Genomic DNA, 22,622 nt, shown 5'->3' on the forward strand with positions numbered 1-22,622 from the left:
ATGGAAGCCCAAAACCTGTCCAAGGTCACCGAATTTCAGCTCTTAGGATTCCAGAACCTTTTTGGGTGGCAGTCCCTCCTCTTCGCCATTTTTCTGTGCTTTTATCTCCTCACCATCGCAGGCAACATGGTGATCATCACAGTGGTGAGCCAAGACCCGCGCCTGCGCTCTCCCATGTACACGTTCCTCCAACATCTGTCCTTCCTGGAGATCTGGTACACATCCACCACGGTGCCCCTGCTGCTGGCCAACCTGGCCTCCTGGGGCCACACGCTGTCCTTCCCTGCCTGCATGGCGCAGCTCTACTTCTTCGTGTTCTTCGGTGCTACTGAGTGTTTCCTCCTTGCCGCGATGGCTTATGACCGGTACCTGGCCATCTGCAGCCCGCTCCACTACTCTGAGCTCATGAGTCCTGACAACTGCGCTGCCCTAGTCACAGTCTCCTGGGTGACAGGGGTGGGCACGGGATTCCTGCCTTCCCTGATGATTTCTAAACTGGACTTCTGTGGGCCCAACCGCATCAACCACTTCTTCTGCGACCTCCCTCCACTGATGCAGCTGTCCTGCTCCAGTGTCTATGTGACGGAGATGGCCATCTTTGTCCTGTCTATTGCTGTGCTGTGCATCTGTTTCCTTCTAACCCTCATGTCCTACGTTTTCATAGTGTCCTCCATTCTGAGAATCCCTTCCACTTCCGGCAGGCTGAAGACGTTTTCGACTTGCGGCTCGCACCTGGCCGTGGTCACCATCTACTACGGGACCATGATCTCCATGTACGTGCGCCCAAATGCACACTTGGCACCAGAGACCAACAAGGTCATTTCCGTCTTCTACACTGTGATCACTCCGCTGCTGAACCCGGTCATCTACAGCCTGAGGAACAGGGACTTCAAGGAGGCAGTTAGAAAAATCATGAGACTCAAGTGTGGGGTCTACAGAGCCAAAGTGAATGGCGGTGTCCTCACCCAGTAGGGAACCCTGCACACACTCGGGACTTCCGGGGTCTGCACTAGGATTTGCTTCTCATTGGTGCAGCTTGGGTACAGAAGTTTCTCTAAGGCCCTATTAGACGGGCCTTTTAGACACAAAGTCTGGTGTTAGTCAAACGCTGTCCAAAGAACCAATGAAAAGAGACAAAAGTTTGAAATGTCCTCATGGTAAGAAAGAACAAGCAAGAACGCCCGCAGTGCCAAGCATTTCTTTTTTTATATGACTTAAAAATTTAAGGTGTTAATTTAATTCATGGCAATCTAGAAAAGAAAGAAACAAAGAAAAAGACGGGGGTGGGAGAAGATTTATAAAACTTCATGTCTTGGGGTTCACAACTTTACCCACTTCCTTTGTTTCTTAATTCAGATGATACTTAGGAGATCTCTGTTAGTCTTTCCCAGTGCTCTATTCATTTACCCTGCATGTATTTTTAATCCTCTGACCTGTACCAGGTCTGTGTTACAGTCTGACACATACAAGAAAGACCAGGCGGGGAAGACAGTTCCTTAATGGATGCTGCAAGCTGGAAGGGAAGAGAAATGCATTAACAACAACAAAAACACAAAGGAACTTCTGACTTGAGTTTGTGGAAACCATCAAACAAGCTGGTGCTGGGTCATGGAAAAGCAGTCAGTTCGTGGTCTTAGACAGCGAGGTTCACACTGGGTTTCAACTTCCACTGCGGGCTGAGAAGACTGGGAGGAGCCCCAGGCAGAGGACAGACACTGGGAACAGAAGAAGGCATGGAGGAGGAACCTGGCAAGCCCACAGAAAAGTTTGGAGAGAGGCCAAGTTGGATCATACAGGTTAAAAGTCCACAGAATTTTTAAATCCGTCTAAATTAGCACCAAAGGATAGCATACAGACAACTGAATGATAAACTTTGAATTTAAAAAAAAATCATCTCAGTGATAATTGGAAAAAGAGACATTGCTTCCCTTTCACACCTGGGGGAAAAACTGTTAGGGCCTCTGCAGGAGCTCATGTTGGGGAGGAAACTGGCTTGATTTTAGGTTTAATGATATAACTCACCAAAGAAAGCTGGTGGAGAATGTGAACCAGAGAACCAAGTGAAGAACAGGCCAGGAAGGAGCTTCAAAACATGAGACACGAAGGAAAAGGAAACCCAGCCTGGAAACAGAAGTAAAACTTCACCGTGTGGGGTGGGGAGACTCCTGCCATGACCTCCCAGGTCCTGGAAGGGTGGGAGTGTTTGTCCACCAGCAGCCAGCAGGCAGAAGGAGGGAGACACTTTCACAAAGCATCTCAGAACAGATACTGCTGCTATCCCTGTGCAGGGTGGTGGCCTCTTTGTGGGAAGGGTGACTGTGGAGGAGGGAGTGACCGGTAGGAACCGCAGGCAGGGGCATAGGTGAACAGTTGTCCTGAGAAACGAGCTTCTGAAGGGAGAGGAAAAAGTGTCTTACCGGAGGGACGGTTGTGTTTCTGTAGATCGTCAGGTTTTGAGCATCTGGGTACATCTAAACACTGTGCAGAAGGTCTGTTAGAACATAAAAATAGAAATGATTTCTGAAAGTGCTGAGCAGAGCCCAAGATGAAGCAAAAGAGACTGTGGGCAAATGCAGATAGGCCAACACACCACAGGAAATGCTTTATTAATTGAAGGATGCGGGGGAGGTCATTTCAATGCCATTTTATGGAAATGGTTTGCTTGTTTTTCTGAAAAGAGATCAGTAAAAACCAGTAGATCTGAATTTGAAGACTCTGGTGACAGCGTGTAAGAAAAAGGGGACTAGAAGATGGGCATTTATCCCAACTGAGGGGAGAGGGAGTTACGTGCCAAGACAGAAGCAGGTTAAAGAAAATGTTTTCCAGGGGACTGAGACTAGTGGAGGAGAGTGTCCTCAATAAAGCACTAAACAGCATAGACTATAATATGAGGTGGCAGACGTTAATGGTTTCACATGCATAGTTGATACTCAGCTTCTACTAGGCAGGGTGGGTGGGTGATCAGAAAGACAGGGCCTTGAGCAGGAAGCCTGAGTTGCAGCAGGTTCTGAACTATCAGAGTCACCTTCCAACACCAGCCCACTAATGAGACCACCTCTCTTGCCCAACAGGGGATCACACCCAAGGAAAACACCAGTGTCCCCAGATTGTACTGAGGTGCGCTCACGTGACTGAAAGTTAGCACAATTCTCAGTTCCCTTCATTGGATGACTTTACATTTTCTTTTAAATTACTTTATTTTGTGCATGTGAATATTTTCCTTGTGCATATGTATGTGTGCCACATCTGTGCCTGGTAGCCATGGAGGTCAGAAGAGGGCATCAGACCCCCTAGACCTGGAAATGCCTGTGAGCACCCATGTGAACACTGGGAACCAAACGTAGGCCCTTTGTAAGCACAGCACATGCTCCTAAATACTGAGCCATCTCTCCAGCCCTCCATGACCACATTAAAAAGTTCTATTTGTTTTCATTCTAACTGGATTGTTGTTCTTTAGATGTTTTGTTTTTTGAGACAGTATCTCACTATGCAGTCTTGACTGGCCTGGAACTTGCTTTGTAGACCAGGCTAGCCTTCAGCTCGCAGAGATCTGCCTTCCTCTGTCTCCGAGTGCTGGCATTAAAGGTGTTCCCTGCCTGTATTATCCTTTTAAAGGAACAGTTTCAGACATCTGATGGTTTTCCAGTCATGGAAATATTTGGAAGACTAGTTCAGAACCTTGGACAAAGCCCATCCACTACTATGAAGGATATTTTTGTGCCCCCAACATGCTTGTAATGTCTAAACTTAACCATGTTAAGTAGCTATTGTGTTATAAAATAAAACAGTTCATCTATTAATATGTGATTGGCAATGATTTTTAGTCAATATTCTATCTTACCAACAGTTATATGATAAATGAGGATACTGGCTTTGAACTGCCAATCAATCAACCCTTCTACTCTCATGAGAACCACAGAGAACAGGCCTGATCAACATTTTCCCACATATTGATTGGCTGACTGAATGATTGATTGATTTCTTTTTGCACAGACAAGGTCTCATGTTGTATTTCAAGGTCTAGAACTAACTATGTAACCTAGGCTGGCCTTAAATACTAACTACTCCTATGAAGATGTTAACCTGGGAGTGGCGAATCAGCTCTTTCTATAGTTAAAAGAAAAAAATAGTAATAATAGAGATTATGAAAGTCCTTAACCTTAAATCCTATCAGAAAAAAAAACAACTTTGTATTTACTAAAGATGGTTTTAAAAGCCATGAAGAATGTCTCATTTCCTTGCTTTTTGGTTTTTTGTGTAAAGTCTGTATGCATGATAGACATGTCTGTGGGTCTATGCTGACATGCATTTTTATCCAGGTTCCACGAGGCTTAGCCTCAGCAGATGAGGGCGAGTCTCACTGTTTACACTTTCTGCACAAGACACCGACTCGGAGTTCTTTGATGTAGGTTTGTATTTATTATTGAAAGACCTTGATTGATGTGTTTATTACACTGCCCAAATCATCAAACCTGAAGTTACAGCACTTTGCTTTTGTGTGTGTGTGTGTGTGTGTGTGTGTGCATTTGTATGTGTACATATGTGTGTGTGTATGTGTGTGCATGTTTGAGGAGGCCAGAAAGAAATCTCAAGTATCATTCCTTAGGCTTCATCTACCTGTTCTCTTCCTTTCTTCTTTTATATTTAGTTAGTTCTTCAAGGATTTGGTCCAATGTATTTTGATCATATTCACCTTCCTCCTCCAACTCTTCCCAGACCCACCCCTTTCTGCCCCACCCAATATTGTGTCCTTCCCACCCACATCAAAGCCAATTTGTGCTTTCCCAACATTCTTGGATGTGTGGTCTTCCACTGGAGTTTGGCTGACTGACTGAGGACTACACTGTTAGAGAAAACTGACCCTTCGTCTCCCAACAGCTAAAAATTGCCAGTAGCTCCTCAGCTAGGGGTGGAACTTCATGCCCACCTCCCTCCTCTCTGTTGGGATTCTACCTAGTTCAGGCTTGCGCAGGCCTGGTGAACAGTGTCACAGCACTGAGTTCATTATGTGTAGCTGTCCTGCTGTGGAGGATATGCTGCTTCCTGTGGTCATCTATCACCCTTGACTCTTACACTTCTTCCATCCCCTACCCATCTCTTCTGCCGAGATCCCTGCATAGCTGCCATCTTACAGGTCTGGAATTCATCAAGTCCTGTAGGCTGTCTCTTCACTAATCCTCAGTGATCCCCCAGGCGTGCCTTCTAGTGCTGAGATTTCAGGCTCACACCACCAGGCTTTTTTTTTGTGTGTGGTTCTGGGGATCAAACTCAGATACTCATCCCCTTTACTAACTGGCCATCACATTCCGTCCCTTAATGAAAAAGAAACATGGTGAATTTTTCAATTTTAGGCAAAGAGGTAACTAGCAAGTTATCTGATTGCACAACTTCTCAGACTGTCTTTGCAGACTTATACAGTCTTTCCAACTGTCCATATGGTCCCAAATTCTTTAAAGCTTGGGCAATATATTAAGAGAGGCTGGAGATGGGGCTTAGCACTTAACAAGCTTGTTGCTCTCTGAGGACTGGGGTTAGATTCTCAGCGCCCATATGGTGGCTCACAGCCAGCTGTACCTGCAGTTCCGAGGGACCAGGTGTACCTGTGGTGCACAGATATACACACACGCAAACCGTCCATGTACACACTCAAAAGCAAGCAAGAAAACAAACAAAAAAACAGAGCAAAGGAGAACGAGAGCTCCAACTCAGATCAGTGAAGATGCCTAGGGAGGCAGGAACCACGGCCCGCGCTCGGTCATTACTGGTATTTAATACACCCAGTCCTCACGACCTTCCTCATGAGATGCCCAAGTATCAGAGCCTGGCCTGCGTGGTGAGTTCCAGGTCAACCAGGGATACCCAGTGAGACCATGTGTCAAAAGAAAAGCTTTGACTGTCCCTTTCCCCATAGAGCTCTTCTAAGGCCCATCATTTCACTTCGGCTCCGTAGCAATCTCTTACTGCCACTCACGGTCATTTCCTGTCCACATCACTTCATGCCTCTTGCAGCCGTCCCTGCTGTTTGTTACTCGTCTGGACCCACATGAGAAAAAAAAAATTTCTACAGTCGTCTCTGTTGAAATCTCTGGGAAGCAGCCTGGTTTTGAATAAAATTTCCACTTGCTTCTGTAACAATCGACTCGCACTGACTCTTAAGTGAAAATCCAGCCCCACGTCAAGGGCACAATCTGTACTGACCATGGACAACACGTGGAAACAGAAAGTGTGACAATTTAATAACAACTGTTACTGGAACCACAAAAACTTTATCTGTAAAATTACACACAGCAATTATGCAAGAGGTGGAGGGGAGCCAACGCCTGAGGTGTATTCAGGAGGAACATTCTGATCGAGTAGGAATTACGTGATCCTCTCGGAAACCAGTGAGGTCATGGCCTGGAAGCTTCTTTATTTTTTGGCTCTCTGTTCTTATGTATAAATTAAGACGTTATATAAAGATTTATACAATCAGTTTGAATGGTTGGCATGAACTGACTGATCAAATAAGAAATTAGGATTCTACTAAGTATTTTTCTCTCTAGCTTAGAAAGAAGACAGGCTATGCATGTGTGTGTATGTGTGCATGTGTGTGTGTGTGTCTTGTGATCCTTTGTACTTTTCAGGGTGAAAAGCAAGGGCACAGGGAAGGCTCCTCCAGGCATTGGACAGAATGGAGAACCAGCAGGATTTGTTGTGTGCCTGTTAGAGATATTTTAACCAGAAAAGACTTTCTGCAAACCACATAATGAACAGGAAAAGTAAGTGATGTCTTTGTACTGAAGAAATAGATGTTGCCATAGCCTTATAGACAGAGTTCATACCTGTGATTCAGATGCACGACTGGCATAAATTGCTAGCAAAAATGTCAAGCTATTCATCTGCAAGTGATCAAAAAGCTTGAGCTAATGTTTCAGGATTTTATTCCCCAAAGTTTCTTAAGGCATTCATGAAACAGCAGGCTCCATCCTTGTCCTTTGAATCTCTACCTCTCACCCCCACCTCCTCCCCTGTCCCTGCCTTGCCACTCCTATTAGTCCCCTTTGCTCCTCAAAGCTTTCACTTTTACTTTCTTGTCATTTGTACATTTATCATTTTATATGTCTATAAAGATTAGAGCCAATAAATGAGAGAAAAGGTGAGACCTGTCTGGTACGGAGCTAATTTGCTGAGTCTGGTGATCTCCACTTGTATCTGTTTTCCTGCAGACAGCGTTACCCCGTTGGTCTGTACGGCTGAAAACGTGTGCACATGGATGGCATTTTCTTTATCCTTGAACTCAAGGTTTTTTTTTTTTTTTTTTTTTTTTTTTTTTTTTTTTTTTTTTTTTTTTTTTGCAAAGGATCTGCCGTTAGTGAGCAAAACTAACACCTTCTAGAGTATAATTGCTCTCTGCCTTGCCTGCCTTTCAGTTTCTAAGAGTCAAGGGCGGTTCAGCAAGAATGTGTAGATAAGTGTCCCATGTCTGCATCAGTACTGATAAGATGTCTGGAAGACAGACAGACAGGTGGTTACTGCTGGTGGCCTTTACCCCAGGACTCTCACTTGGCCTGCTCTCCTGTGCCCAGCTGCCAACTCTGGATCTGCTCCCATGGCCTCCTCCCACGGTGTACCTAACCACTTCATGCCCAGTTACAGAAGCCACCTCCCTCACCTGTGATGGTGAAAAGGCCACCCTCCCTCTCCTTTTGCTTATCTTGGTATGTGACTCTTCTCACTCTGCCTGGCACAGGGACTACTTGGGGGAGGGGGGTCAGTAGGCATGATTTCCTTCTTGGGAAGGTCTGTGTTGTGTCTCCTGCACTTTGGAGTGCTCAATTGGATTCCCCACCCCATACGTGGAGGTACTTTCTGTCTTTCCCCTGGAACATTCCAGACTCCCCACCTGACCTCCAAGGGCTTGTATTGGCTGGTGCAGTAGGATCCTTCTTAGTTTTGAGCTTAGTCAATGATGGACTGTGGCAGGGACTCCTAGGTTCCCTCTCCTGTCCCTGGATGTCTGTCTGTCTGTCCACGGTGAGGTATGACCCTTCCTCATGCCCCTTGGTATCACTGCTCAGCAGGAGACTCCCTACTCTGCTCTCTCACTTTCTTTGTTTGAAAAGAAGGTGTATTCCCGTCCATTGTTACCTAACAGGAAAGAAACACAGTAGGTGCTAAATAAATTATCTTAAAGATTCTGAGGACTTCTGCACGTCCGGCCACAACCGCTGTGTTTCACCTATAACTTGCGTAAGTCACACAGCCGCCCCTGGGAGACTCGAAGCTTTTGAGGACACCGAGGCATAGAGCACCTGAATCACTGTGTGATGGTCACACCACAGAACTAGGATGTAAACCCAGATTGTCTGACGAGAGATCCTCATTCTGGGGAGCCAAATGTTCTTCTGAACCCTTACACTGTGTAATCAGGGAATTGTTGGCAAGACTCTCTCTCAGACTTCCTTTCCATCAGTCAGGAGCAGATGCGGGACTTCTAAGAACAAACCCCTATGCCTCCAAGGCATCCCAGGTGATTCCAGAAAAGGGCAAAGCCAAACATGGCCCTCTGAAGTGGTTCCAGTCCTCTTCTTGTCTTATCACACAAGTCCCTCACCAGCTTGGTCTTCCATGCTGCAAACAGGCTGCAGGGCCTGTTGCCCCGCACTGCTGGGTCCTCTCTGCTTCCCCTAATGATTCATTGGAGCCTATCCTCACCAAAGTAGCAGGGGGACCATCAGTGAGGGTGGCTAGAGAGGAGAAGTCAGGAAATAAAGGGAAAGAGTGTGGGCTGAAGCAAAGAAGAGGAGTAGAGAGGCGCCATTCCAGGGCTTAAGCCCTAATTTCATCTTGCTTGATAGCAGCCATGGCCTCCCAGGGATGGAGTACCATCATGTCTAGTACCATGGGGAACAGAGAGATAAGTTTCCAAGGTCAGAGGAAATTTTCAGAGCCCCTCACTTCCCTTGTGTGCAACCAATGATAGCCAGATATGGAGGTGATCAGCCCCGGAATGCTTCTCCTTTGCCCACTGTGGCCAGTGACTCTCCAAGACACCAGATAAAAATGTCACCAAGAAGGAAGGGAAGTAAGAAGACAATGAGGTCTCAGCTAGGGACTCCCTCTGGCTTAGCAGTACATAGTGACCATTTGGATGACAGGTTACTAGGTGGGGATGTTTACACCAATGTAACTCTGTCATCAATGACTCCCTCCACCTGTCAGAAGCCACACCTTTATGTTGGGTTTGTTCTGCCTGCCCTGGAGGATCTGGGCTCCTACCTATGCCAAAGGATGGGGTCAGGTCAAGACCCTGGATGGAGTACGACTCTACTGTCTTTGCAGTTCGCTCTGGCTGGGCTGGGTCACCAACACTCTGCTCTCTTTTTCCTTCCCCACTCTGTCCCTCAGTACCCACTGTGCCTGAGGTCTCGAGCATTCCAGGGTCTCATCAGGAAGCAAATGCTGTACACGAAGTGCCGCCTGGTCTCTCAGAGGAAAGAACCCCTCAAAGACAGCGTCCCTCACAGATGACAGCGCCCCCACAGGACAGTGCCCCTCACAGACAGCACCCCTCACGGACACACCCACAGGCCCATCTGATATTGATAATTCCTCCTTAAAACTCTCTTCCCAGGAGATTCTAGGCTGTGCTGTTTTGGTAATTAAAACTAGCCAGCACAACTGGGCTCCATGCAGTGCAACTGGGAGACTCAGGGAGAAGAGAGCTCTGGGGAGCCGGAGTTGTATAACTAAGAACAGCACACTCACCTGAAGAACAGGCTGCTTGGGTCCCTCTCAGGACTGCTCCCAGGAGCCAGACCATAGTTACTGTCTCCTGAGAAGTGTCTTTATCTGGGCTGTCAGGGAGAATGTTATTTCTGGTCCCAAGAGTGACACAGAACTGAGATCCCTTGGTGGAGCAGGTGGGATCTATCTGATACACATCAAAGAGAGTCAAGTCTCTAGGTTGGGTTTTTTCTTTTTTTTTTTTCTTTTTTTTTTTTTTTTTTTTTTTTTTTAGCTTTTTTGAGATAGCGTTTCTCTGTGTAGCTTTGTAACCTGTCATAGGATTCACTCTGTAGAGCAGGCTGGCCTTGAACTCACAGAGATCCGCCTGCCTCTGTCTCCTAAGATTAAAGCCATGCGCCACCACTTCACAGACATGCCTCTTGGTTTTTTCTATGTGTCATCTCTACTCTTCTTTGAGCCAAGGGGATATCTATGAGTGTTACAGCTCTGAGAGGAAAGGTATCCTGGCAGTATGGAGCCAAAGAATACCACAAAGTAACATCTCACAACAAACCTCACACAAGGGACTTCTTTGAGCCAAGGGGATATCTATGAGTGTTACAGCTCTGAGAGGAAAGGTATCCTGGCAGTATGGAGCCAAAGAATACCACAAAGTAACATCTCACAACAAACCTCACACAAGGGATTCATTTGGAAAGACTCCAAAGGGTGGCTGCCTTTGCTGGGGACAAGAAGCAGGGGTGAACTGAGCAGGCTTTATATAGGGTTTCTTGGGAGGTAGAGCTTTCCGGGGTGGCCTGGGATAAGTAGGATTCTGTGGCCTGATCCTGGGGCAAGCTGGGGGATTGGTAGTTTTTTTCTCAAGGATTGATAGTATTCTTTTTCTTGGCCCTGGTCTTGGGGGTCTAGTCAGCATCAGGGTGTTCTTTCCTTGGCCCCTCTATGGTATTCTTCCAAGAAGCTCTGCTATATGCAAGCCTTCTCTCCGAGACACTGCCTTGGGAACAGGAAGTCAGAGTTGCGGTGTTTGGTAGATAGAGGCCACGCTCCATTCTCCGTGGATGAATGACAATGGCCTCAGTTTGCAGCTGTTCTGTTGAGCATAGTCCAGACCAGCATGTAACACAGACGTGGCCATAACTTGGAAGTCTGGCCTCTTGGCTCATAACCTATTTGCAGTTAGCCATCTTTATCTCTGCTCTCCTCAGCTAATTAGGAAGGCACTGTTTCCATAAAGTGGGGTTTATTAAGCTGAATCAATCAGGAACCATAAAATACAGTCTTTAGCTATGACTTTGCCCCTGGGAGAGGACGTGAGGGTGTGATAGGATTGGAGTGTGTGGGGGCAGGGGGCACACTATGAAATGCCACAAGGCATGGGTACTGGATTCCTTCTTAGGAAGGCAAGATTCAAACTATTTGAAAAGGCCTAAGCTGTATTTGGGGTGGAGGTAGAATGTACAGCATGTCTTGGCTGCCACCTCATAATCTTGTGCAATGGTTCACTCGCTAACCAGGAAGTGAGGTAGGCTTCATCACTAGGGACCCACGATCTTCATTCAGTATGCCTTGAGAGCGTGGCAAGTCTCTCCCATCTCATGTCTCTGTGACCCCTGATATGTTTGGTCAACTTATTTTGAACACTAGTAACACCACACACACACACACACACACACACACACACACACACACACCATTCCATTTCAGGCCTGTGTAGAAATTCCAGGAATGTCTCTGCTAATCTCTGTGACCACTGAGGTGTCTTTCCTTATTTCTTCATCTCTGTGACTGTCATGTGTCCTTTCTCATCCCTTCCACACTCCAGCCTCTGAGGCACACACACATCCCTGTTCCTTCTCTGTAACCCATACCTTCTTCAACACTCTGTACACTGGTTCCCCAAGGAGGATTTCCCCTCTCCTTGGTACCTGAAGTTTGAGAGAACATGCCCAAGGTCTGGCAGAGGCTAGAGGAAGAGTGATCCCTCTAGCTTAGCCTTTCTCTCCATTGCAAATAAGAAGGCTGGTGAGCGATGCTCTAACCAGAGGCTGGCAGAAACATAGACAGGGAAGGTGAAATTGCAGAGGAAACCACCCTGCTCCTTGTAGGCAGAGAACTAAATAGATCCCAGGGTCCGACCCTAGGAAGAAATGCAGGCTTGGAAGAGGGAACACTAGGAATTTGCCCCAAGGAAAGGTGGAAGATGGTTGCTACATGCTGTGGGCCAGCCTCGTATCCACTTTAACTTTCTAGTGTTCCAAACTTTTTTGTAGCTCACCTTGGGCACAGAGCCATTATACTTCCTTACTCCCCTCCTCCATCTCTTTCCAACTGGAAGTCCAAGAAGAGCTGTTCTCATGGGATCTCCTCTCTCTAGAAGATCAGGAAGTTTAGTACTCTTGGCTTCACGCCAAGATACTATTTACTGTGCATTAATCACCAGGAAATGGTCCTCTGCCCTATAAAAGCCAGTGATAGTGAGGGCAGAGGAAGTGTTCCTCTCTTCCTCTCTCGGGTGAGATCCCTGGCCTTCCTCTGCATCTCAAGGCAATCCTTTCAGAAGAGCAGGCTGCTTCTTGGTGAGCATTTCCAGTGTGGGCTGTGATACCTGGTGAGGGAGGCCAGCTGTGAGGAGAAAGGTGACTTTGGAGGTGGTGAATCCATGTCCTTAGCTAAGGGGCTGATGGCTCTTGAGCACTATGGCCCAGAACCTTCTACCACATAGAGAGCCTGCACCAGCTCTCCAGAGGAGCCGTTCTTGACTCAGCCCTGTCAACTGTGGAGGGAGATCTAGTGCCCTCCGGACCCATGCAAGATTTCTCTTGGGTAAAATTCCTTCCCTGGGAAGAAAAACCCCTCCCAATCCTCCATGCTTTGATGGAATGTTTTCCAGTTTTGTATCCTTCCAAATGGTCACATCTAGCATAAAGCCAGTGTTTGATAAATTTTGGCTTCCTGAAAGAATGAGTGAATGAACAAATGAATGACTGAATGGATGACTATATAGACAAACAACAGTCGGGTATGGGGGTTGCTGGATTACAGGTCTGAGCCCCGTAGCTCTGACCCCATTGTCCCCTCTTACATCTCATTCAGTGTTCACAGGAGTCACCATGGCCTGGTCCTCCAGCCTGAAGAGCCTCCTCACAGTCTTTGTCTTTACCAGCTTGACTGTCAGCTCTGTGGGTAAGACTAACCATGGCATTCCTTCCTCCTCAAGAAGAGAGAGGTGAGGTGAGAAGTCAAGAGCCTGGGGAAGTAACCAGATGAGACTCCAGTGGTCTGTCTAGCCCCTCACGGCTTCTTGGCTCCTAGGAAATGTTAACTACATGGCTCTGGGGTTATCTTTTAAATGATATTTCTTCCTTGCAGAGAGTTACGAGTGTACGGTATATCCATGTGTAATTTCACCATGTGCTGTTTGTACAGCCACTAAAGGCTGCTTCAATGAAATCCAGAGATTTGGCACACCATGTAAGCCAACCCTCACACCTTGAGCATCTCCAGTTTATCCTTGCTTCCCTTCCAGGATGAGACTGGGGGCCTGGGGTTCTGGGAGGCAGTGGAGATGGAGCATGTGCTTGTTGTAGGACCTGGGTTCTACATGATGAGGACCATTCGGGTGTGACTCCCTTCTTACTTTCACACCATTGGGGATCAAACTTAGGGCACCACGCATTCTAAGCATGTACTCTACCACCAGTCACTCCCTTAGTAATAAATGTCCCTCTGTTGGTTCATTCTCTGAAACAGACCATTGCGGATGGAGGGACTCTGGGAGAAGTGCAGTACTCAAGGCAGAGGGCATGAAGGGACAGGTTCTTTACCACTAGCCAGGAGGAAAATTTATTTGGTGGCTCAATTTTCTACAGCTTCCCCGACAGATGGAATATTTAAACAAAAAGGATGTGTTGCGGACTCAAACACATGCAGTAGCCTGACAATCTCGGCAACCCTGGGGAATCAACAGACATTTACATATGTAAACAGCTGCTGCACAACGGATAAGTGCAACGAGGCTGACTTAACATGTGAGTACAGCTCCGGCCTGTGCCCCACCACCTGCTTAGGGCTCCTCTGCCTTTCCCTGGGTGCATCTCTCTGCTGATGGGCTGCAGCTGTGACACTTGCCTTTCATTTTGCTTGAAGCTTTCCTTGGTAAAGGGTCTGGGTTGGATACACGCCCCTCTCTTGGGTTTGTGTGTACACAGTTGTATACACAGACTGGGTGACAGCTGGGCAGCAGTAATTGGTCCTGGGTCTATTCTCTAAGTAGCTTCAGTGACTCTCTAGGTTTAAATGCATTGCTCTGCTCCTCCAGTTGAGAGTTCCTCGTCTTTTTTATTCCTCATCTTAAATTTTTGTATTGTTGCAATGTAGCCTTGCATGCATCCAGACTTGTTTTACTGAGATTAAGTAAATCCCCCACTTCAGCCTGCAATGGAGTAGCTGGAAGTACAGTGTGCATGACCACACCTGGCTCATTCCTCACCCTATGATCGGCAACTTTTAGGAAACAGATGATCTCTTATCTCATTATCTAGGACTCCTCTTTTTCAGGGCAGAGAACAGTGTAACTAATGAAGCTAATCACAGCACAGGATTCCTGTGAGACCCTTCACTGCACTCATATGGCAGGGCCTTTCTCCTGGGCCTCCTCTGCTCATCTTTCTCCTGGGCCTCCTTTCAGTTCACCTTTCTCCTGTGCTTCCTTCCAGTTCATTCTGGCTGCAATGCTTTTTGATAGAATCACGAGGGCAAAACTATATTATATGAGTAATTGATAGATATTTCCTCAACTATTTCTTCTGCCTATTCCCCAAGATGAAAACCTTTCTCTCTCCATTCAGTGCCTGCACCATCTTCCACACCCAATGGTGTTGAATGTCCTGCCTGCTACAATGACAAAGCAAATTTATGCTCCTCAGTTACCACCCTAAAGTGCACAGGGGCAGAGAAAAGGTGCATTGAGGTTACCGGCGCAGGTATGAGTATTTCTTCAGACATTTTTATGTACATATCCTTGCTTACTTTTTCTTATTGTTTGTCTAAGATTTGGATGTGCTTCAAGGGTATAGTGAACCCAGCATTTAGTTCTGTGAGTCTGAGCTGAGCAGCTGAAAATAGTCAATGTTCATTGCATCCCAGTTTCTGCAGATCTGCCTAGAACCTGAGTCCAGCACTGTCGCTGTTTCTGGCTCAGAGTGTCTCCCAGGACTGTGTGACTTGTCAGCAGACTGTAGTCCTTCAGGTGGAGGATTTTCTTTCTAGTTCACTCATAATTTTGGTGGTGACAATTCCTCTTCATGCAGTGGTCTCACGGCATATCAATTGGCTTCTCTCCAAGCCAATGATGAGACAGAGAGGCACAAACGGATAAGGGGAGCTATAGATTTTATAGTCTAATCTCAGAAGTGTCATATCATTTTTAAGCTAAAACTCTATTGTAAAGAACTTACAAATAAAAAAAAAACATCATGTAATGATTGGATCCAAAGATTACACATGTCAATGAACATCTATACAGTTAGAGCAGCCATTCCGAAGCTGTGGGGATGTATATTGACTTTTACACTTTCCCTATCAACTATAAGTGTCGGCATTTATCCATCATATGCACACACGCGCACAAGACGCGCGCGCACACACACACACACACACACACACACACACACCACCCCAAGCAAACAAATGAAAACAGCACCAACAACAAATCCAGGACAGAATCAAAGCTAGAAAAGCAATCTGATGCATATCCTGTCATGATTCTTGTGTCCATTACCTGTATCCCGTCCTTTCTTATCACTCAGTGCTTGAGACCCTCTCAAGAGTCTTATCTCATCCCTCTTAGCCACTTGTATCTTGCTGACCACACAGGCCAGTCCTGATATAACATGAGTGGGTCTTACAGAAGGACACTCTGCCAGTAGTTGGAGTGAGTTGAGGGAGGGGATCATCTTGGAAGGTGTTTTCCACGCAGAGCAAAGGGCAATATGAGGCCAAGCATTTGGTTCTCTCTCCAAGGTCTGGAGAGAGCCATTTGTTGGCAGTTGAAGAGACTATGTAAGTAGGGGAAGAACCTTTGTCTAGATAAGTTGAGATGAATGAAAATAATGGGGTGTCCCACAGAAGAGAGGGGTGAGGTGAAGCCATCCAATGAGACATATGCTCCCACAGTATCAGTCCTCCATGGAACTCAGAGGTCTTGAGAGGAGGGTTTTAGCTTGTGGGGAGCTATGGCATTTCCTATTATTTAGCTATTTTCCATAGCTAACTTAGGATGGAGCACAGATACAATTTAGAATTTAGCCAAACATATGAGGTCATTCAGATGGTATCCTTCCTGCATATGTTAAGTCCATCTCTTGTAAAGAAGGCGTGCTGACTCCCGCTGCTGTTACTTGAGCCTTAACCTGGGGCTCGGCTAATGATGAAGGCAGCTTTTCTCGTGTTTATCATCCAGAACAGAGGTTCCTTATTTAGGATCATTCTGGGCACATTTCTTTCCCCAGGGGATCTGGGTGATAAGGAGAAATAACTCCTGGATATTTCTTTTAGGTGTGGGAACGTCAAATTCAGTGATATATGGGAAGGGTTGTGCAACTGAAAACTCCTGCGGAGTGGAAATGACCGTCTTCGGTAACATGAAGATCAAAACCTCATGCAGCTCACCTGTTTCAAACCACGGGAACCCTACCGCCAAATTTGTTTCATCGTTTCTCATTTTTCTGCTCCCGCTGAAATTCTTGCTGTGATCTTCTATGAACTGGCAATCTCACACCCCTATGCACATGGACCCATTGGCATGCCTGGGTGGCTACTTCCAAAACAGAACAAATAAAACCTGGTGACTACTCCTCTGTTCTTTATGTGAAAACCTGTGTCCACTTTGTAACATCATGAGATACACAGAGATGGCTATTTCAATATTTCCCCTGCATATATAGGATGAGAAATCCTAATCAGAAAAATTAGGAAAACCAAATCAGTAACTAAATAAATTTAACACTGGAAAAAAAAAAGAATAAAGGCAAAAAAAAGGAAGGGAAGGGAATGTATTCATATTGGAAAGAAATTTGTGAAACTACTAGAAAAAAACATTCGTACGTATGTATGTGCATGCATGTGCACAACTATACATGTATGTGTGTGATGCTGGAGAAACCCCAGACTTCATGCTTGCTAGGAAGTGTGGCGCCCCGAGACACATCTCTAGACCAAGAGAAGCACTTTTCCACATTAGCCTAAGTGTTGTCTCTGCCTCCGACAGGGGTTCTAACAACTGTGGAGCAAAGGGTTTGCTTCAGCTCGGAACCCTCAGATGTCACTCTGCATTGCTCTTTCATAATCTAAATGAAAACAGTGAAACCAAACGTGCTGGTTGGTTTTTTGTTAATCTGACACAAACTTAGACATCCCTGGAGAAAGGGAAATTTCCGTGAGGAACCGTCTCCATCATATTAGCCTGTAGGCAAGTCTGTGGGATCATTTTCTTGAATAATGATTGATGCAGGAGGCCCCAGCTAACTGAGCACGGCGCTGCCCCTGGGCAGGTGATCATGTGTGATAAAAGGAAGCAGGCTGAGCAACACTCAAAGAGAAAGTCAACAAGAAATGCTCTTCTAAAATCAACAAGATTGACAAACCCTTAGCCAAACTAATCAAACGGCAGAGGGAGAACACGCAAATTAACAAGATCAGAAATGAAAAGGGGGACATAACCACAGACACAGAGGAAATTCAGAAAATCATTAGATCTTACTACAAAAGCCTGTATGCCACAAAATTGGAAAATGTAAAAGAAATGGACAGTTTTTTAGATAAATACCATATACCAAAGTTAAACCAGGACCAGGTAAATGCTCTAAATCGTCCTGTTAGTCGCGAAGAATTAGAAACTGTTATCAGAAACCTCCCTACCAAAAAGAGCCCAGGACCAGATGGTTTCAATGCGGAATTCTACCAGAACTTCCAAGAAGACCTAATACCTATACTCCTTAAGGTATTTCATAATATAGAAACACAAGAGTCACTGCCAAATTCCTTCTATGAAGCTACAGTTACCCTGATACCTAAACCACACAAAGACTCAACCAAGAAAGAGAATTACAGGCCAATCTCACTCATGAACATGGACGCAAAAATTCTCAATAAAATACTGGCAAACCGAATCCAAGAACACATTAGAAAAATTATCCATTACGATCAAGTAGGCTTCATCCCAGAGATGCAGGGCTGGTTCAACATACGAAAATCTATTAATGTAATCCATCATATAAACAAACTGAAGGAAAAAAACCATATGGTCATCTCATTAGATGCTGAAAAAGCATTTGACAAAATTCAGCACCCTTTTATGATAAAGGTCTTGGAGAGATTAGGGATACAAGGGTCATTCCTAAATATAATAAAAGCTATTTACAGCAAGCCGACAGCTAACATCAAATTAAACGGAGAGAAACTCAAGGCTATCCCACTAAATTCAGGAACACGACAAGGCTGTCCACTCTCTCCTTATCTCTTCAATATAGTGCTTGAAGTTCTAGCAATAGCAATAAGACAACATAAGGGAATCAAGGGGATTCAATTTGGAAAGGAAGAAGTTAAACTTTCATTATTTGCAGATGATATGATAGTATACATAAGCGACCCCAAAAACTCCACCAAAGAACTCCTACAGCTGATAAACTCCTTCAGTAACGTGGCAGGATACAAGATCAACTCCAAAAAATCAGTCGCCCTCCTATACACAAAGGATAAGGAAGCAGAGAGGGAAATCAGAGAAGTATCACCTTTCACAATAGCCACAAATAGCATAAGATATCTGGGAGTATCGCTAACCAAGGAAGTGAAGGATTTATTTGACAAGAACTTTAAGTCTTTGAAGAAAGAAATTGAAGAGGATACCAGAAAATGGAAGGATCTCCCCTGCTCGTGGATTGGGAGGATCAACATAGTAAAAATGGCAATTCTACCAAAAGCAATCTATAGATTCAATGCAATCCCAATCAAGGTCCCATTAAAATTCTTCACAGAGATTGAGAGGACAATAATCAACTTTATATGGAAAAACAAGAAACCCAGGATAGCCAAAAAAATCTTATACAATAAAGGTACTTCTGGAGGCATTACCATCCCTGACTTCAAACTCTATTACAGAGCTACAGTATTGAAAACGGCTTGGTATTGGCATAAGAACAGAGAAGTTGACCAATGGAATCGTATAGAAGACCCGGATCTTAAACCACAAACCTATGAACACCTGATTTTTGATAAAGGAGCCAAAAGTACACAATGGAAAAAAAGAGGGCATCTTCAACAAATGGTGCTGGCATAACTGGATGTCAACCTGTAGAAGAATGAAAGTAGATCCATATCTATCACCATGCACAAAACTCAAGTCCAAATGGATTAAAGACCTCAATATTAATTTGAACACATTGAGATTGATAGAGGAGAAAGTGGGAAGTACTCTACAACAAATGGGCACAGGGAACCGTTTCCTATGCATAACCCCAGCTGCACAGACTTTAAGGGCAACATTGAATAAATGGGACCTCCTGAAGTTGAGCAGCTTCTGTAAAGCAAAGGACATTGTCACTAAGACACAAAGGCAGCCTACTGACTGGGAAAAGATCTTCACCAACCCTGCAACTGACAAAGGTCTGATCTCTAAATATATAAGGAACTCAAGAGACTAGACGGTAAAATGCCAATTAACCCAATTAAAAAATGGGGCGATGAACTGAACAGAGAATTCTCAACAGAAGAAGTTCGAATGGCCAAAAGACACTTAAGGTCATGCTCAACCTCCCTAGCTATCAGGGAAATGCAAATCAAAACAACTTTGAGATATCATCTTACACCTGTCAGATTGGCTAAAATCCAAACACCAATAATAACCTTTGCTGGAGAGGTTGTGGGGTAAGGGGCACACTCATCCATTGCTGGTGGGAATGCAAACTTGTGCAACCACTTTGGAAAGCCGTGTGGCGGTTTCTCAGGAAATTCGGGATCAACCTACCCCAGGACCCAGCAATTCCACTATTGGGAATCTACCCAAGAGATGCCCAATCATACAACAAAAGCATATGCTCATCTATGTTCATAGCAGCATTATTTGTAATAGCCAGATCCTGGAGACAGCCTAGATGCCCTTCAGTGGAAGAATGGATGAAGAAACTGTGGAATATATACATGCTAGAATACTACTCAGCGGTAAAAAAACAATGACATCTTGAATTTTGCAGGCAAATGGATGGAAATAGAAAACACTATTCTGAGTGAGGTAACCCAGACCCATAAAGATGAACATGGGATGTACTCACTCATATTCGGTTTCTAGCCATGATTAAAGGATATCGAGCCTATAAGTTTGGGATCCTTGAGAAGATAATAAGAAGGTGAACTCCCAAAAAAGATATAGTAATCCTCCTGGATATTGGAAGTAGACACGATCGCCAGGCAAAATTGGGAACTTGATGGTTGGGCAAGACTGGGCCAAGGGAAGATGGGGAGAGAAAAGTGTGAAGGGGAGGAGAGCGGGGGGAGCTCGGAGGAATGGGGTGCTTGGGATATAGGAAGGGTGGATATGAGAGCAGGGAAGCATATATCTGAATTTAAGGAGCTACCTGAGGGTTGTCAAGAGACTTGACCCTAGAGGGGTTCCCAGGTTTCCAGGGAGACGCCCCCAGTTAGTTCCTTGGGCAGCTGAGGAGAGGGAGCCTGAAAAGGCCAGTTCCTATAGCCATACTGATGAATTTCTTGCATATCACCATAGAACCTCCACCTGACGATAGATGAAGAAAAAGACAGAGCCCCACCTTGGAGCACCGGACTGAGCTCCCAAGGTCCTGATGAGGAGCAGAAGGAGAGAGAACATGAGAAAGAAAGTCAGGACCGTGAGGGAACCTCCAGCTGGCGACAGATGGGGAAGGTGACTGAGCCCCACATTGGAGCACTGGACTGAGCTCCCAAGGTCCCGATGAGGAGCAGAAGGAGCGAGAACATGAGGGAGAAAGTCAGGAACGAGAGGGGTGCGTTCACTCATGGAGACGGTGGGACAGAACTAATGGGAGATCACCAACTCCAGTTGGAATGGGACTGATGGATCATGCGACCAAACCCGTCTCTCTGAGTGTGGCCAACAGCGGGGGCTGACTGAGAAGCAAAGGACAATGGCTCTGGGCTCTGATTGTTCTTCATGGACGGGCTCTGTGGGAGCCTTCTCAGCTTGGTCGATCACCTTCCGGGACCTGGGGGGAGTTGGGAGGACCTTGGTCTTAGCATAGAGTGGGGAACCCTGATGGCTCCTTGGCCTTGAGAGGGAGGGAGGGGAGGTATGGGTGGAGGGGAGGGGAGGGAAGGGGGAGAAGGAGGGGAGAGAAAGGGGAGAAGGAGGGGAGGGAGGGGGGAGGAGGAGGGAAGGAGATGGAAATTTTTAAATATAAAAAAAAAAATAAACCATGAGGAAAAAAAAAAAAAAAAAAAAAAAAAAAAAAAAAGAAATGCTCTTCTGCTTAAGTTCCTGCCTCTAGGTTCCTGCTTGAGTTTGGCTCTGATTTACCTCAGTGAATGTGACACTGAGAAGCCAAGTGCTCTCCTGAACCCCTAACCACAGTGCACTGGGCTTACCCTCCAGCGGCATCAGCATCATCCTCAGGCAGTAGGGACCAATATCATAGCCAGGAGGCAGACATGAACCTTCCAGAAAACAAGTCTCTATGCCTCAAAGGTATATAGATCATTCCTGGAAGGGTCAAGCCAAACTGAGGGTAGACAGTCATCTTGATTCTCTGGTGATGCTCATGGCCCTTTTCATACGAGCTTTTTCTGTGATCTAAAGGCCTGGTGGTCCCTCTGCCACCTGTAATGCGTCTCAGCCTTTTTCATCAAAGGAGCAGAAGGGACCTTTGATCAAGGTGACTAGAGAGCAGAAGCCCAAAGAACAAGAGCAGAGTTGGGGCTACAGCAAAGTACAGCAGTCAGGAGGCTCTACCCCAGGGCCTGAGTCTGTATTTCATCCTGCTTGATGGCAGCCATGGATGCCCGGGCAATAGAATAACACCATGTCTGGTGCCATGTACCTGGAGGTCCCATGGGGCATAAGGCAGATGAGCTTCCAAGGGTAGGAAAACCTGCCATAGCCCCTCCCTTTCACACTGTGTGATTGATGATAGCCAGGAGTGGAGGAGATCAGGCAGGACCCAGGGGTTAGTTCCCTAAGCAGTTTACCAGCTGTTCAAGTGCCCGTCTGAGGTACCCAATACCATATGTGACCAGAAGGTGAGAAGATCACGTATCATAGAGTCCGTATCTTTGGACTCGACACCAGTTGGCAGTGTACAGTGACCTCCTGGATGGCAGGTGTTGGGTGGGGATGTTACTACAGTATAAACCTGTCATCACTGACCCCTTGACCTGCCTGTACTTTCTCTTGCTGGAGCCACACTTTTATGTTGGATTTGTTCCCTATGCCATGTGCATTTCTCTCAGGATCTTGTTACTGTCTCTTAAAGCTGAAAGAATGGGTTCAGTCAGGGCAGTCTACTGTTTTGGCTGTTCACTCTGAATGGGATGGGCTTCCATCAGTCTGATTTCTCCTGTGCTTTCACCCCATCCTCCAGGTGGTCATCTGGTAGAGCCCCAGGTTGGAGTCTTAGGCAGCACTAATATCTGCAGTTTTCTTTCTTTTTTAAAAAAAATATAGTTGTCAAATTTATTTTCATTAGGTTGTTGTTTTATGAGGAAGTTCTAAGATTTGTGTTTCTTGACATGCAGAGTTAGCAGTCATAGCTCAGTTACTATCAATACTGCTGCTTGGAAGCAGCACCACCATGTCAGAGGTAAGACTGGAGACTTTGTTACTGAGACCCTATTCTGTCTACATGGAA

The 22,622-nt window shown here is 45.7% G+C and overlaps 2 protein-coding genes across 2 annotated transcripts; both read left to right on the forward strand.

Moving 5' to 3' along the window:
- Positions 1-972, forward strand: LOC119811480 (olfactory receptor 11L1). The gene has a single exon (XM_038325410.1). It carries the CDS (start codon positions 1-3, stop codon positions 970-972), a length of 972 nt encoding a protein of 323 aa, XP_038181338.1.
- An 11,263-nt stretch (positions 973-12,235) lies between these two features.
- On the forward strand, positions 12,236-16,606 carry LOC119813184 (protein RoBo-1-like). The gene is made up of 6 exons (XM_038328351.1): positions 12,236-12,308; positions 12,826-12,915; positions 13,102-13,203; positions 13,602-13,760; positions 14,580-14,714; positions 16,288-16,606. The coding sequence occupies exons 2-6, from the start codon at positions 12,843-12,845 to the stop codon at positions 16,482-16,484; spliced, it is 666 nt and encodes a 221-aa protein (XP_038184279.1). The 5' UTR covers positions 12,236-12,308; positions 12,826-12,842; the 3' UTR covers positions 16,485-16,606.
- Positions 16,607-22,622: the final 6,016 nt, after the last annotated feature.

This window comes from Arvicola amphibius, chromosome 4 (genome assembly GCF_903992535.2).
Source record: "Arvicola amphibius chromosome 4, mArvAmp1.2, whole genome shotgun sequence".
Lineage (NCBI taxonomy): Eukaryota > Metazoa > Chordata > Mammalia > Rodentia > Cricetidae > Arvicola > Arvicola amphibius.